The 15061-nt window shown below is 43.2% G+C and overlaps 1 protein-coding gene across 4 annotated transcripts in view; it reads left to right on the top strand.

Moving 5' to 3' along the window:
- Positions 1 to 15061, top strand: part of LOC147019652 (voltage-dependent calcium channel subunit alpha-2/delta-2-like) — a 388928-nt gene that overhangs the window by 130302 nt on the left and 243565 nt on the right. For all 4 annotated transcript variants that reach the window (XM_085894265.1, XM_085894263.1, XM_085894264.1 and 1 more), the window contains exon 4: positions 3722 to 3781. In XM_085894265.1, coding sequence (XP_085750391.1) covers positions 3722 to 3781 — 60 coding nt within the window. The remainder of the gene's footprint in view (positions 1 to 3721; positions 3782 to 15061) is intronic.

Here is a 15061-nt window from a genome sequence, read left to right as displayed (position 1 = left end):
CCCACCTTTCCTAGCAGAAGCATCTTTTCCAAACTTGCTTTCCTATCGAAGTGGTCTGTGTTAAGGCCTAGGTCACATTTGCTCTACGGCGAGGATACGGCGGCCGTACGCGCTCTGAATTGACAGAAACGTGCGGCGGCCGCAGAGAAACTGAGGTGGCCTCGCGGAGGCCCTACGCCATTTGGCTATATTTTACAGGCCGTAGGGTCGCCATGGAATTATAGCACGGAGTTATAACTTTTTTTCATTTCTACGTTCGCCGTAGCAATTCGACAAGCCAAGCTATGACGTAGATGTGTTCCACGTCGACCGTACGTAGGGCGTGCGGTGGGCTTGCGTTTATCTTGCGGCTGCCGTAAGCTCTTCTCAATGAAAAATGAATTTTCCCAACCCCCAAAAAATTACGGCGGCCGCACTATTTCCACGGTCGCCGTACGGTGGCCTTTGCGGTCTGTGTGACTACCTGCGGGCAATGCAGGGTCGACGCACGGTTCCCCTACGCCCGCCGTGCACCTACGTACGGCCTCCGTGGCAGTCTGCGTCGACCGTGCGTCCACCGTGCGCTACCGCTAGAGATCGGAGTATAGGTGTTTGCCTATACAGTGGTGCCCCCAGAATCCCAATTTAATTCGTTCCAGGAGGCTGTTCGGATTGCAAAAAGTACGGATTCCAAAAACATTTTCCCAATAAGAAATAATGGAGTGAATTAATCCGTTCGTGGACCCAAAGAAAACCCACTTTCAAGACACTTTAAACTGAAATTCCCCATGTTTAAGGTAAAATAAGATGAGTAAATGACCTTCGGTGGCGGTGTATTGTATATAAACTGGTACAATCACCACATCCAAAGATCCACACAGGCTCGAGCTCCGTCCTGGGTTCCGATCGCTTGCGCACTCTGCGAGAGCGCTGCCCCCAGGGCAGCTCATCAAACATGATGCCCGCAGAACCACAATCACTTTCATCAAACGCATCGGGCTGACGTAATCATGGATATTCCAAATTACAGCTGGTTTTGCTGTGAAATTCAATCCTTGCCCGACAGTCCGTCACACCACGTGATCGGATTGCTTTTTTGTTATTAATTAAAACACAAGATGATTAAAAAAACAAACATCACAAATGAAGGTGAAAACATGAGGTCAGGCCTGTCACATTTGGCCCGGCGGCCGGAGGGTCTACAGAATGTACGGGCACGAGCAATTATAAAGCGGCCGCAGTATTTCCACGGTCACACAATGTAGCAGTCACATATGTTTTTGGCAGCGTCTCGCGTAGCGAACGCCGCTCATCGAGAGCTCGGCTTGTTCTTCTTCTTCTTCTTCTTCTTGTGAAGACAAAACCTTAATCTCTCGGACTCGGCTCTTTTATACACAAGATCCGGATCGCCTTAAATACTGAGCACATGTACACATCCTCACATAGACGGTGCCTTTTGAGAGCGTCTATCATGAACTTTTAAATATATTCGGACATTTGCTTTAAAGTTTCGAAAAGTTGACGCTACTATTTAAAGATTATTCCATTTATCGTATTGTAATTTCATTAATACAATATATATATTTCGTAAATACACGATATATCGTAAATACGTAAATACATTATGACGGGTTTCGCTCTCGGCTTAATGAAGGCACGCCGAAATATCGGAAGTTGTTGTTGTTGTTTTTTTACAAAAAAATTTAATTTTTTTTTATAGCCAACAAAACCTTTAGGTTTTGGACGCTGCTCTTGGACATATTTGTCCTTGTTATTTTTCGGGTAGCCGCACGGCGTATTTATGAATTGTGGAGACCGAAAACATGGGTGTGCCGTACGGTCTTTGATTTGATGTCGCACGGTGACCTTAGGGCGTTCCTGCAGCGGCCATAGAATTTTGAAGGCAGACGCACGGTGCCCGCAAGGCGACCGCAGGGGACCCTAAGCCGAACGTGCGGCCAGACGGACGGTAACGAATGGTTAAATTTTTTTTTTTACCAGTTCTTTTGTTTCAGCTTGTCGACTTTCTACGGTGAACGTAGAAATGAAAAAAGTTATAACTCCGCGTTATAATTCCACGGCGACCTTACGACCTGTAAAACATAGCCATACGGCGTAGGGCCACCCTGAGGCCACCTCAGTTTCTCTGCGGCCGCCGCACGTTTCTGTCAATTCAGAGGGCGTACGGCCGCCGTATCCTCGCCGTAGAGCAAATGTGACTGAGGCCTAAAGTATCAATCGACACATGAGAGATGCTTTCACGAGGACTTCCACCTACGAACTGAATGAACAAAGCGCGAAGATGCGGCTCGAACAGGTGGGGGAGAAACATGAACAAGCATGAATGCCACGTTGTGTTTGGTTTTTTAGAATGTGTTAGGTTTTTAGGGCAAAATTTTCTCGAAAAAATTGTTCGGATTCCAATTTGTTCAAACAATGGGGCGTTCGGATTCTGGGGGCACCACAGTATATTATAGTTATAGTATTTTCAGTTATATATACTGGTATATTTTTATTTCAGTAAAAAAAAAAGAACTGGTATATATACCCACTCGTTACCGTCCGTCTGGCCGCACGTTCGCCTTAGGGCCCCCTTGCGGTCGCCTTGCGGGCACCTTGCGTCTGCCTTGAAAATTCTATGTCCGCCCCAGTGACGACCTAAGGTCACCGTGCGACATCAAATCAAAGACCGTATGGCACCCCCACGTTTTCGGTCTCCACAATTTATAAATACGCCGTGCGGCTACCCGAAAAAAACAAAAACATGTGACCGTGGAAATACTGCGGCCGCCGTATAATTGCTAGTGGCCGCAGATTTTGGAGACCCCATGGCCGCCGTGGCAAATGTGACCTAGGCCTAAGTAAGCACTTAAACCTTAAGCTAACCTGTTTTCTGAAAGCTCTTTTCATTCACATGAACCACCAGACACTTTTTTTGTATACATTGTCAAGGCTCGTATGAGAGCTAACACACAATGCACAGCAAGGGGGGCATGAGACAAGAGGGGCAGGAGAGGGAAGGACAAAACAGTGGGGAACAGAGACATTAGGAGATCTGTGGAAGGGAGAGGGATGGTGCAGGGAACACGGGGTATACAAGATGGACACCACAGGGACTTTCAGGAAGAGCAGAAGATACATTTTAAGGAATGACGATACATTGTACATTTTCAGGAAGATACATTGTAAATATCAGTCATTGTATTCCAATATGCAGCACTATAAGCCTGGTGTTGGCTTAGTGGTTTGGGTGGTGACTTGGGATCCTATGGTCCTGAGTTCAAGCCCCATTGGCCGCTGAATTAAAAATACACCAGGAGGTTGACTTAGCCTGTCATCCTTCCGGGGTCGGCATAATGAGCACCAGTGTACTGGTAAGGGGGAGACTGCATCAGCGGCATAGCCGCGTCCCAACCAATGATACAACCAGCAGCCACAGGCTGCACTCGAGAGAGATAGAATATGCAGCACTTTGGAATTACGAGTTGTGCTGTTTTTGTCTGCATGCATCTTTATTACCATTGGAAAGTGTTTGCTGCTCACATAGCTGTGCAAGTGTGTTCATGCATCGTTTATTGAAAAGGTCACTGATGCCAATAGACAAGTTATTGTATATCATGTTGCTGCAGTTCAGGCTCGGTTGAGATTCAAGTTGGCTTTATTTTTCTGCACGTAAGCAGTCTGCAGGAGTCCGGCTTGTGTAATTGTTTTATATTGCATTAATCACCTCTTTCCTTCACAGAGACTGGCACATGCAGCAGAGGAGCTGGAAAGAGATTATCTGTGGAGAGGTGACACAAAGGTGAGTGGGACACAGTCCTGATGAGTTTTGTGAATTCTGTTTTTAAATTGAACTATAGGTGCCTGCTCGTTTTGCTTGAAATGCCAGAATATGCGAATGCTCTTCACTTGATTCACAGTTTTGTCTTTTAAACTTGAAATGTAAACCAGTAAGCACATGTAAATCCTAAAGGGAAAGAAAACACAGGGATTTGGAGTGTAAAGTGAGTTAGAATCCCTACAGAGCGACAATTAGCTTTTCTTTTCTTTTTTACTGTGTTTGGTGCAATGGAATTGATTATATAAAAGGTAACACTTTGCCTATTATGGTGGGATTTGCTACCAGCACAAGGAAAACCCACAGCAGCATAACACCAGGCTGCATGGGCCTTGGGGGTGATGTGATGTGGTGTGGGATCAGTGCTGCTGCTTTACAAATAGCTTTGCTATGCAGGCTGCAGTTCTTTTGTTTTAGCAACATACAAGCTAATGAATACACATCGGAAATATTGATTCTTCCTGGAATGCAAAAGTACAATAAAACACGAAAGACAATTAATTGGAGAATGATGGTGCTACAAAGCTGTTGTAACACCACTCTCTATTTCTCACTGCATTGTGATCATTGTTGGAAATTCTCATGGGCTGCATTATTGCAATCATCCCTTCATGATATATTTATTATATTCACAACAGGATTTAAAAATTGTGTTTTCATTTGTTGGGTGTTACTTCTCTTGCATAATCCATGATGGTTCTAGTGGGGACGTCTCAAGATGGCATGGAAAGTTCAGTCTTGATGTTGATGTAAAAAAAAAAAAAACTTTAAGCAATGAGCATTGCATGTTATGATCTTCTTGTTCCAAATGGAATGTAAACTTGTCACTGTATTGGAAAAAGATTGTTTGTTTTTTTTGTTTTTTTGTTTGTTTTTAAGTGTGTTTTTTAACACCAGAGGATCATCAAACTAGTTCTTACACCATTATCAGCTGTTCTAGTAACCCTTCCTCTAAACATATGTATTTCAAGAATGCAATGGTAGTCTGTGAAGCATTTGTGTGTGATTTTTGATTTGACATAGTCTGAACCATTGCTCCAATTTACCAGCTTTCTGCTATCTGGCGTCACATGTCAACTTGGATTCATGACTGACTTACTCTCCCTTTATGGTTGCTTTTCGTGTATTGCCCATCATCATCTAATTTTCTGCCACCTGGATCTCGTACAACATAGCATATTAGGTCCATTCCTATCAATTGTGAACACCAACAACCCATCAGTCTCTTTGCGAGACCCTCTTTCATTGATGATGAATTTATTTTCCCTGATGCCAACATGCTGTAAACAATCTTTGCTTCTTCTCTTATTGAAAGATGAGCAGTTTTGAGTGCAGCATATAATAGTGACTCCACAGATTTATAATCATCATATTAATGTTCTCTTATTTTGCATCATGTAGTTTAATCATTTGCTCAAATTCTTGCAAATTCCTGTAAATAAACTTTAAAATTTCGAATATTGGTACAAACAGGGACTGACAGGATATCCTAGAGGGATGCGTGCTTGCCTGAGCTGTCAACCCAGGTTTAAATGTCAACCCAGCTACTAACTTTCACCATGGTGTTTCACAGGCAGGACGATCTATCAATGTGTGCACCCATCGAATAAACGTGAAGCTCGATGTCCGGTTTACTTGCATTTGTTGGTGAACAATAAAGATCCCATGCGGAGATTCAGCAAGTTATCGCCAGCACGCTGGCTAAATTCCAACATTCCTGTCACAGTCGAACATCGGGCTCTGCCAGCTGATTCCAGAAAGACCTGGGCCAGAACCGACCAGCATTGTGTTTCAAAGGCATTGAGAAAGCCAAAGACAAAAAATGACCGTCTGTGTAGTCTTTCATATTGGTAGGCCATCTTCAAACCCGTACGTATTGCTGTCAAGAGAAAAACATTTGACTTGCTCGAGAAAAACGGACTGAAAAACTCAATAGAATATCATCTATGGCAGTATGCTTGCCTAATTTGCATAATAATGAATATAATTTGCCTGTAATTAGTGACCATAAGCTTTTCTTTCTGTCAGTTCAGAAATGGCTGAAACGATGGTAATAAAATTGCGGGGGTACGAACCGAATCTCTGTCACATCCATTTTATCACCAAAACAATTGTTAAAACCACCGGATTTTCCAGTAAAACTATCATCGATCTTTATTGCTCGGTTTAATTCATATATTAATTCCATCGATTGAGGATTAACTTGACAGGAGTACATGCTATCTGGTCGTAATTTGCGCATTTGGAACATAAACCTCACAATGTCGTAGTTGTCCTATTATCATTGAATTTTTATTCCAATGTCATTTTTATTTCGGGTATCACGCTGGAATAGTTTGTTTAATTAGGTGGACCACACTCGACCATTTGGCAGATTTCTTCCTTTTGTCTCAGCATTGGAAACAATTTCTTTTTTTATAGATATTAACTTTGCATCTGAAGTTTTAATTTTCAATATTCTCTGGATAGCGACTGCATCTGTTTATAGGTAGGTTCATTACGAATAAACAATTTTCAATAAAAAGTGTAAATGTATAAATTTGTTTCAGTTAACACGTTTATTTTTAGATTTGTTGATTGATTTGATGAAATTTTTCCTGCTCCCCATCCCCTTTTTTCTTTCTTTCCTTATTTTCAAGTTTCAACTCTGTTTTTCTTTTTATGTAATATACAGTATAGTAGTTTTAATTATGATTGAATGAGCCAAGAAAGATTTAATTAGCGAAGGACATCTTATCAACACAAACACCTTGAGGTTGAAGTGCAAGATTTTAATTTTGATAACTTTTTGGTTGATTCATATTACAGTTTGCATGCTCCCCCCCCTCCCCCCTTGTTTTCCACTCTTTTCCTTTGCCAACTTCACCATGATTCATGGCGAAAATATTTGACTTGGAAGTTTATTAGATTTTATAACCACATTTTTTTCTTGATTTCTATTTTATTTTATTCCTGGTGTGTGTGTGTGTGTGTGTGTGTGTGTGTGTGTGTGTGTGTGTGTGTGTGTGTGTGTGTGTGTGTGTGTGTGTGTGTGTGTGTGTGTGTGTGTGTGTGTGTGTGTGTGTGTGTGTGTGTGTGTGTGCGCGCGCGCATGCAAAATAAAACCACTACTCGGATTTATTTTCCCTTCAGACCTTAAGCTAACCTGTTCTCTTTTTCTCTTTTCATTCGCATGAACCACCAGACACTTTTTTTGTATACATTGTCAAGGCTCGTATGAGAGCTAACACACAATGCACAGCAAGGGGGGCATGAGACAAGAGGGGCAGGAGAGGGAAGGACAAAACAGTGGGGAACAGAGACATTAGGAGATCTGTGGAAGGGAGAGGGATGGGGCAGGGAACATGGGGTATAAAAGATGGACACCACAGGGACTTTCAGGAAGAGCAGAAGATACATTGTAAGGAATGAAGATACATTGTACATTTTCAGGAAGATACATTGTCAATATCAGTCATTGTATTCCAATATGCAGCATATAAGCCTGGTGTTGGCTTAGTGGTTTGGGTGGTGGCTTGGGATCCTAGGGTCCTGAGTTCAAGCCCCGTTGGCCGCTGAATTTAAAATACACCAGGAGGTTGACTCAGCCTGTCATCCTATCGCCCCAGCGTCCCGCCTGTAAAGGATAGGAGGAGGGGTGGGGGAGGGCAGTGATTAAATTTAAGAAAGTAATAGGAAGTACAGAAGATAAGAGAAAACAGAGGGTTGGGCATTTTGGGATGAGGGGATAGAAACAATTAAAAAGAAGGTTGTGATGAGATGGTGAAGGTTCTGGGGGAGCACTCTTAAAATGCCAATTGTTTGTGAATAATAATTAGATAATGATGGCTTTGGACAAATGCAGTGAAAAGAGGTTCAAGCTTGATTCATAAAAGTATAATGAAAAATATTTCGATGGTTCCACCTCAAATCATTACTGAAAACGATCTCTACTTAAGTCTTCTTCTTCTTCTTTCAGCTGCTCCCTTTCGGGGTCGCCATAGCGGATCATCCATTATGATCCGCATTGTGATTTGGCACATGTTTTACGCCGGATGCCCTTCCTGACGCAACCCTGGTCGCCTCTTACGACACAGGGATATGGTACACCTATTTTAACCGGGGCATACACCGGCCCAGTACACTGGTACTCATTTCACCGACCTCGGAAGGATGACAGGCTGAGTCAACCCCCTGGTGTATTAATTCAGTGGCCTAACGGGGCTTGAACTCAGGACCTTTTGGATCCCAAGCCGCTGCCCTAACCACTGCGCCAACACCAGGATCGATCTCTACTTAAGTACAAGTTACATTTTGACAATTTATCATGAGTTTAATACTTCTATCTATTATACAATATGAACCGTGGTGTCTGTCTCTCGTTTACTGTGGCCGCTTCCCGCGCTGTGTTTGAAAAGCTACTGATTGGTTATTTTTATTTTTCATTTCACTTTTCTTGATGCAATATTGTCAGTCACTTTATTGTCCCTTTCAATAATATTTAAAATCGACATTAACATCTGGATTGAAGTAGATTTAATGCAGATCTTCATGGAATAACACAATTTAAAACAGCTATATTTTCCCTCGTTTGAGACAAATCCAACCTCCGCCACCCGATGTTGCACCATCATTTTACAGTCGGCAGTATAAATAGCTCAGAGCTTTAGTTGTGAGTGAAACCAAAAGTGCAACACAACTAACCTTTTTTAAAGTCCATGAAATGATTTAAATTGATAGATTAACTAAAACTTTTCCCCTCACGGGACGGATACTTTTGCCTGCTTTTTCTGTCATTGGGGATGAGTACTTTTGCTTGTCAGCCTACATATCTGTTTATTTATTTTTAATTGTTTATGGATTCAAACTTTCTGATTAATATTTTGTGAAGCAACTTTCACAGTCACAATCACAAGAATCAGCACTGAAATTCTAAAGCTCTCAACATTCTTGGAATCTCCCGTGACGAGACCGAAGCACAAGGCCTGTTCTGATATCGCAGACAGCCTCTCTATATTTTTCCCAATCTCTCCTCCAGTCTCACTGCCTCTGCTCTCTCGACTGTTTAAATTTCCCGACATCTCCAGGACACACGCATTCTTCCAGTGATCACCTCATGGTTCAACTCCATGAATCCCGGCTTTCTGCCCATCTCAATTTGTTTGGCCTACTTTTCTCCCATTTATGAAACCACCTTCCAGAGATGATTCAATCAAAGTTTTGGTTCCAAGGCTTCAAGCAATTGGTGCACTGTCATGTTGCAACATCCTTTCATCACAACCTGCAATATCCTACCCACCCCCTCTCTCCTTCCCCAGCATCCCGCCCCCTATCTACTGCCCCAGCGTCCCACCCTCTATCTGCTGCCCCAGCGTCCTTCCCCCTGTCTGCTGCCCCAGCGTCCCGCCCCCTGTCTGCTGCCCCAGCGTCCCGCCCCCTGTCTGCTGCCCCAGCGTCCCGCCCCCTGTCTGCTGCCCCAGCGTCCCGCCCCGCCTGCTGCCCCAGCGTCCCGCCCCCGCCTGCTGCCCCAGCGTCCCGCTCCCACCTGCTGACCCAGCGTCCCGCTCCCGTCTGCTGCCCCAGCGTCCCGCTCCCGTCTGCTGCCCCAGCGTCTCATCCCCATCTGCTTCTGCTTCCCCACTCTCTGCCAAAAGTGTCTCCTCCCAGATCCCTAACTCCATGTACCTCCAATATCTGAGGTGTTTGCTCCAATTTGATAGATCTCTCAATCCAAGCTTCCACTGGTAGAAGTTGCATTGCAGTTATGTCAAGAACTCCATTTCCCACTGTCTGTGTATTCCCTTTCCCATCCTAACTCTCAGGAGTACCTTTGGCTGTGCTTTCTCCTCCATCACCTCTTGTTTGTCTAAATCCTAAGGAATTTAGACTCCATTTGTACTGTGCTGTCCTCCTAACAGGAATGACTCCATTTACCTCTCTCTTTTTCTCTTTCTCTTTTTCTCTTTCTCTTTCTCTTTTTCTCTTTCTCTTTTTCTCTTTCTCTTTTTCTCTTTCTCTTTTTCTCTTTCTCTTTTTCTCTTTCTCTTTTTCTCTTTCTTTTTTTTCTCTTTCTCTTTCTCTTTCTCTCTCTCTTTTCCAACATGGACCATCTAATAACCACCCATCCCAACTCTCTCTTCATCGTATTCAGTGATTGCATCTTTCACCATGCCAATTGCCTGGGTGTTTGTACCTCTTCAACCAGCCATGGCATTGTGGCAAAGGACTTCTGTGACTCCATGAGCCTCACCCAATCAGTGAACTTTCTGACCCAGATTTCTTCCAGTGGCTTCCTTCTGGATTTGGTAATGATGGATTTTCCTTTGTTTGACTCCTGTTCCTCTTCCACTCCAAAAGGTCCATCAGATCATCATCTGCTTGTGATAGTCCACATCTCTCTGGCTATTGTGAGAGAGCTGCCTCATCGTGACAATGTCTGGCAGTTCACTAAAGCTGTGATTGGCAGGGATTGCGAGCTCTTTGTTCTCTCCTTTATTTAAATCTCTCCTGACATTTATACTGCCTGGCAATCTTTCACCACAAGCTTTCTTTTCCTTTTGTACAGATGTATTCCATCTCATCTGCAGTTATACTTATCCTTGCACCTCTTTTACACAAAATTCTATGGTGAGGCAGGTGCCTTCAAACAACTTACCTTCTCTTCCTGGAAGGCAAAGCTGACCAAAGGCAACTTCAGATCATTCCACAAATCCCTGAACAAGTGTGTGTCCACTCTCAGGAAAGCCAGAAAACAACATCAGGCCAACTTCAAGGCTGAACTCTCAAACCTGTCTCCTTCACAGACCTGATGACACCTTGTCAAGTCTGTCTCTGGTGTACAATGCTCCCTTTCTCCCCATCTTCGCTCAATCCTTTCCCTTACTTGAAATGGCACCACAGCAGACTGCTCAAAAGAAGGCCAAATGTCTCAATTCTGTGTTTGGTTTTGAACACAGTATTGTGTACCCAATCCCTCACTCCCAATACCTACCCTCCCCTCCCCTCTTGTACCCAACTGCTGCTGGATACTGTATCCTTCTCACCTGATAAAGTGGAGAACTTTCTGAGAACCTCGACTCAGATTCTGTGACAGGCCCAGATGACATCCGTGCATCTCCGATAAACCTGCTCTGCTGCTCTTACTCATCCTCTTTCTGCTCGGTTCAGGCAATGTCGTGCAATCTATCATTGCATTTGACAGAAAATCCTTCCTTTTCTCCAAAGGTGTGATATCAGATCATCAGTTTACAGTTTCGTATCAGGCCCAGTCACTCTACCGTGGAAATGCTCCCAACAATGTATGGAATCCCTCAAACTCAGACGTGAGATGAGCACCATCTCTGTGGATATATCTTGATCTTCAAAGTTTATATCATCTTAGCCTAGATAGGATAGCAATGCTCCATCAAGCTGCAGATGAAGACCTTTTAGCTGGATAGTAGTTCAGGTGTGCCAAGGAAGGACTTTGTACGACGAGGATGCCCAGTCGCCGAATGGCTTTTAGAGGCCATCTTTGAAATGTGGCTTTCCCAAGAAAGATCATGGCTGATAGTGAGACCCAGGAGTTTGAATGGCCGAACTTCCTCAAGAGGATTGTTAAGAAAATAGATTTGGGGGGGGGGGGTGGTGGGGGTTACCAGATTGTCCTTCTGGAGAGAGAGTCTGAGATTTATCTGGATTGAAAGACATCTTCCAAATGTTTGATCAGCTTGGCTTTGAGGAGAATGCCTTACAACCGACATGTCGCTTCTCCCTTTTTGTTTTGTCACCTTTTGTAGCATACCTTTCAACACATTGACTGTCTTCCTTATATCGACTTGGTTTCCATTTTGTATCATTTTTATGCATCACGTTCTTTATAGTAACAAATATGATTTAATGTATTGGCACATACTTGATGAAAATGGAGTGATGTTTTCGCATTTAAAATCTTATTGTTTCACTCTGTTTTTCAATACAGTGCTTGCACCTCGATAACACTGCTCTGTCACCGTTGTGATGTCGAAACAGAAAAGGATGTTTGCATTTTCTCCGGATGTTTTCACATGACACATTTCCTGCGAATTTCAAATGCTTTGTCTCTCCCGTATCACCGCACGTGTACGTTTGTCATTGCTGTATCTCCGCATTCCCATCACCGTCCTTGCAGAACTCTGATGAGTGTGCAGAGATGACCATTAACCCAAGAATAATGGCCGGTATGATGTTGACGAGTAGCCAAACAATGCAGGAAGATAGGCGGCCGATATAAGGGATATAATTATGATGATGGGAACTGTGGGTGATGGTAATGATTTCCTGGTGAGATGGCAAGCAAGCACCATCCTTGCATGGGAAATGACAAAATGAGCAAATTACGGGAATTATATTAAATCTGGTTACTCAAGGCTGTGTTCCGACACAGGCCAAAGCATGTTTCTCCAATGCCAGCCCAGTGAAAAGAAAATTGAGTGCGAGTTGTGCTTTTCCAAATACCCTCTCAAAAACGATAAAAACAATTTCCTGTGTATTTTTTTTTTTGTTTTTCAAATACATTCCGCAGATTTTAAATTCTGTCAATGTCGCTATAATCTCCCACCCCCATGGGGCTTTGTCACAGCAGCCAATAGTGCAGCACGATGAGGCACAACTTGTCAGGCAGTGCAGACACAAAGGCAGCACCTGCTTATCTCGCTCAGCCAGCCACACGCCTGCCACGCTAATGCAGTGTGTCTTCCCACACCCTCCCACCCGCCTCTGGTACTGAATCCTCGTACAGTCCCAAAATACAAGACTCCATCTCCCTCATCTCCACTAGACTCTGGCACAACACGCGCCCTCAGCTTGCCATCGTCACCGAACTACTGTTGTCTACCGACAGCACCTGTTGTCCTGTTGTTTGCCACCAAGCTTCTGGGTTTGTCTGCACATTTACTCTGACATGATGTTTCTGGCTACTATATATTCTTCCTTGTTATGGTCATTGTACTTTTGGTTTCATGTGCAACTTCAAAGTGAAATGAGAGCCAGAGATGCAACTACCACCATCTCTTTGCTCCTCGCTTTCTTCTCCTCCCTCCACATCTGCAATATCTCGGTGAACCATCATTCAAGTCTTTACCAGAATCCCCGCTCATGCTCAGAGCTTACAATGTGCACAAACTCTGTGTCTTGCATGTTCACTCTGCTCGGACAAAGCCAAAGCGGAGGCAAGCTAACCATGTTGTAACAGCCTTGGTCACAGGGGCGATTCCTCTTCGCGCATTCAAGTTCACAATTGCAGAACAAATCCTGAATAATCTATACTTCAATATGTTATGTAGCTTAATGTTACACTTGTCACTCATTCATTATGAATAATAATAATAATAATAATAATAATAATAACAACGATGGAAATGTGTTTGTAGGGCTGTTGTGGTCATGATGCTCATGCAAAAGCTGACATGTTTGAGATATGGGACATGACTGCAGACATGGGACAACCAGGTTTCCATTCCCTCTGAATGACGGTGTGTTCCACGATACAATAATAATACTACGAGTTCCCTTCCAAGGAACTTGTACACAGGAGGAGGTTATTGGGCCCATCAAAGCCTGCACTGCACAATGATTGCCAACCTATGGTCTTTTGTCCATTCTCTCACCTTTAAAAATACTGACCAAGCAAGGAAGCAGCACGCACCATTTTTAATATCTTTTGTACGACTCTGTTAGGATGCAAACCACTGATCTTGCAGACTCAGAGGGGATGCTCTAACCATAATGCTACCAAGTATCGTTTCACCACTACAGCAATTATCATAGCAATTGTCTCTGTTGTGGATCAAACATGAAACAAGATAGCTTACAGGCTACAAAATTAAGTGTTACATTTCATTTATTCTGTCACATTCTCAATTTTTCAACTAAAGGTGAAATTAATGGGCAATGCAAAACCTTAGCTGTTTGCTGCTCTGCCATACGTCTTGTCTCTCTTCATCCCATCCTCTAGATTTGTTCGTATAAATAATAACCTCCTCTCCATTGTCCTGCTTTGTTTGTTTGTTTGTTTGTTTTCAGTTTGCAGAATCAGCTCTTGGGGGAGCTAAACCACAGGGAACTGGTTTAGAAGGAAATAAAATGGCTGGGAGGGGGTTCAGGTGAGAGTGAAGGAGAGCAAGGATAGGTTTGGGAGACAGCATGAGATAACAAGTGACACCACTCTTGAAGGACTGGAATTAGCGGCAAAAAATGACTGGTGCAGAAAATCAGTTTCACATGCGAGAGAATAGCCAGATGAATGAATGGAGGTGAGCATTCAGTTTTGAATAAGGGAGGGTAACCAGGTGTGGGATTTTTGAAGAACTGAGTCCTGCGTAGCCTGGGAGAGGACTGAGGGATGAGAGTGTGGAAGAAGTGAGGCAAATGAAAACAGTGTCCCTAACCTGGTGTAGTGGATGAGAGGCAGATATTGTGACACTGACTCCATGATATGCCAATCAAACATAGATCCTTGACCCTATTGCCTCCAGTGGAGCAATGAGGGGAAACAGCTGCACCAGCCAAGGGTGGGTACCATACTCCAGGATACTTTGGAGGGAGGCCATGTACACTGTAATTAGCTCTCCTGGCTCAGGATAGACTTAGCTTTGTGGAGAATACAGAGGAATCTACCTGACTTAAAATCTAGTTTGGCAATGGGTTACACCCAAAACAATTGGTGATAGATTGTGAAGCTGAGGAAACATAGGGACTGCCCCTCTTCCAGGGCTCAGTCCCATCTACATTTCTCTCCCCCCCAACCCCCAAACGGCCTCATTTCCCTCAACATGGTATCGGCCACCATCCTGTTATGTCATCCCCCCCCTTACCGATTCACAATTTTTGCTACTTTTGTGAACCTTGTTCATTCATTTGTCCTCTTTATTCCTATTGCCCACTACTACATTGTTTGATTATATATTTATATATTTATATATATATATATATATATATATATATATATATATATATATATATATATATATATATCCCTGTGTCGTAAGAGGTGACCAGGGTTGCGTCAGGAAGGGCATCCGGCGTAAAACATGTGCCAAATCACTATGCGGATCATACACATGATCCGCTGTGGCGACCCCTAACTGGAGCAGCCGAAAGAAGAAGAAGAAGATGTATATATATATATATGTATATATATATATATATATATATATATATATATATATATATATATATATATATATATATATATATATATATATATATATATATATACACACACACACACACACAAACACACACACA

The sequence above is a fragment of the Eptatretus burgeri genome, chromosome 9, assembly GCF_056783735.1.
Source record: "Eptatretus burgeri isolate ZD-2024b chromosome 9, Ebu_testis_v1, whole genome shotgun sequence".
Classification (NCBI taxonomy): Eukaryota; Metazoa; Chordata; class Myxini; order Myxiniformes; family Myxinidae; genus Eptatretus; species Eptatretus burgeri.
The sequence above is the reverse complement of the archived record's forward strand: the minus strand, read 5'-3'. Positions and strand labels throughout refer to the sequence as shown.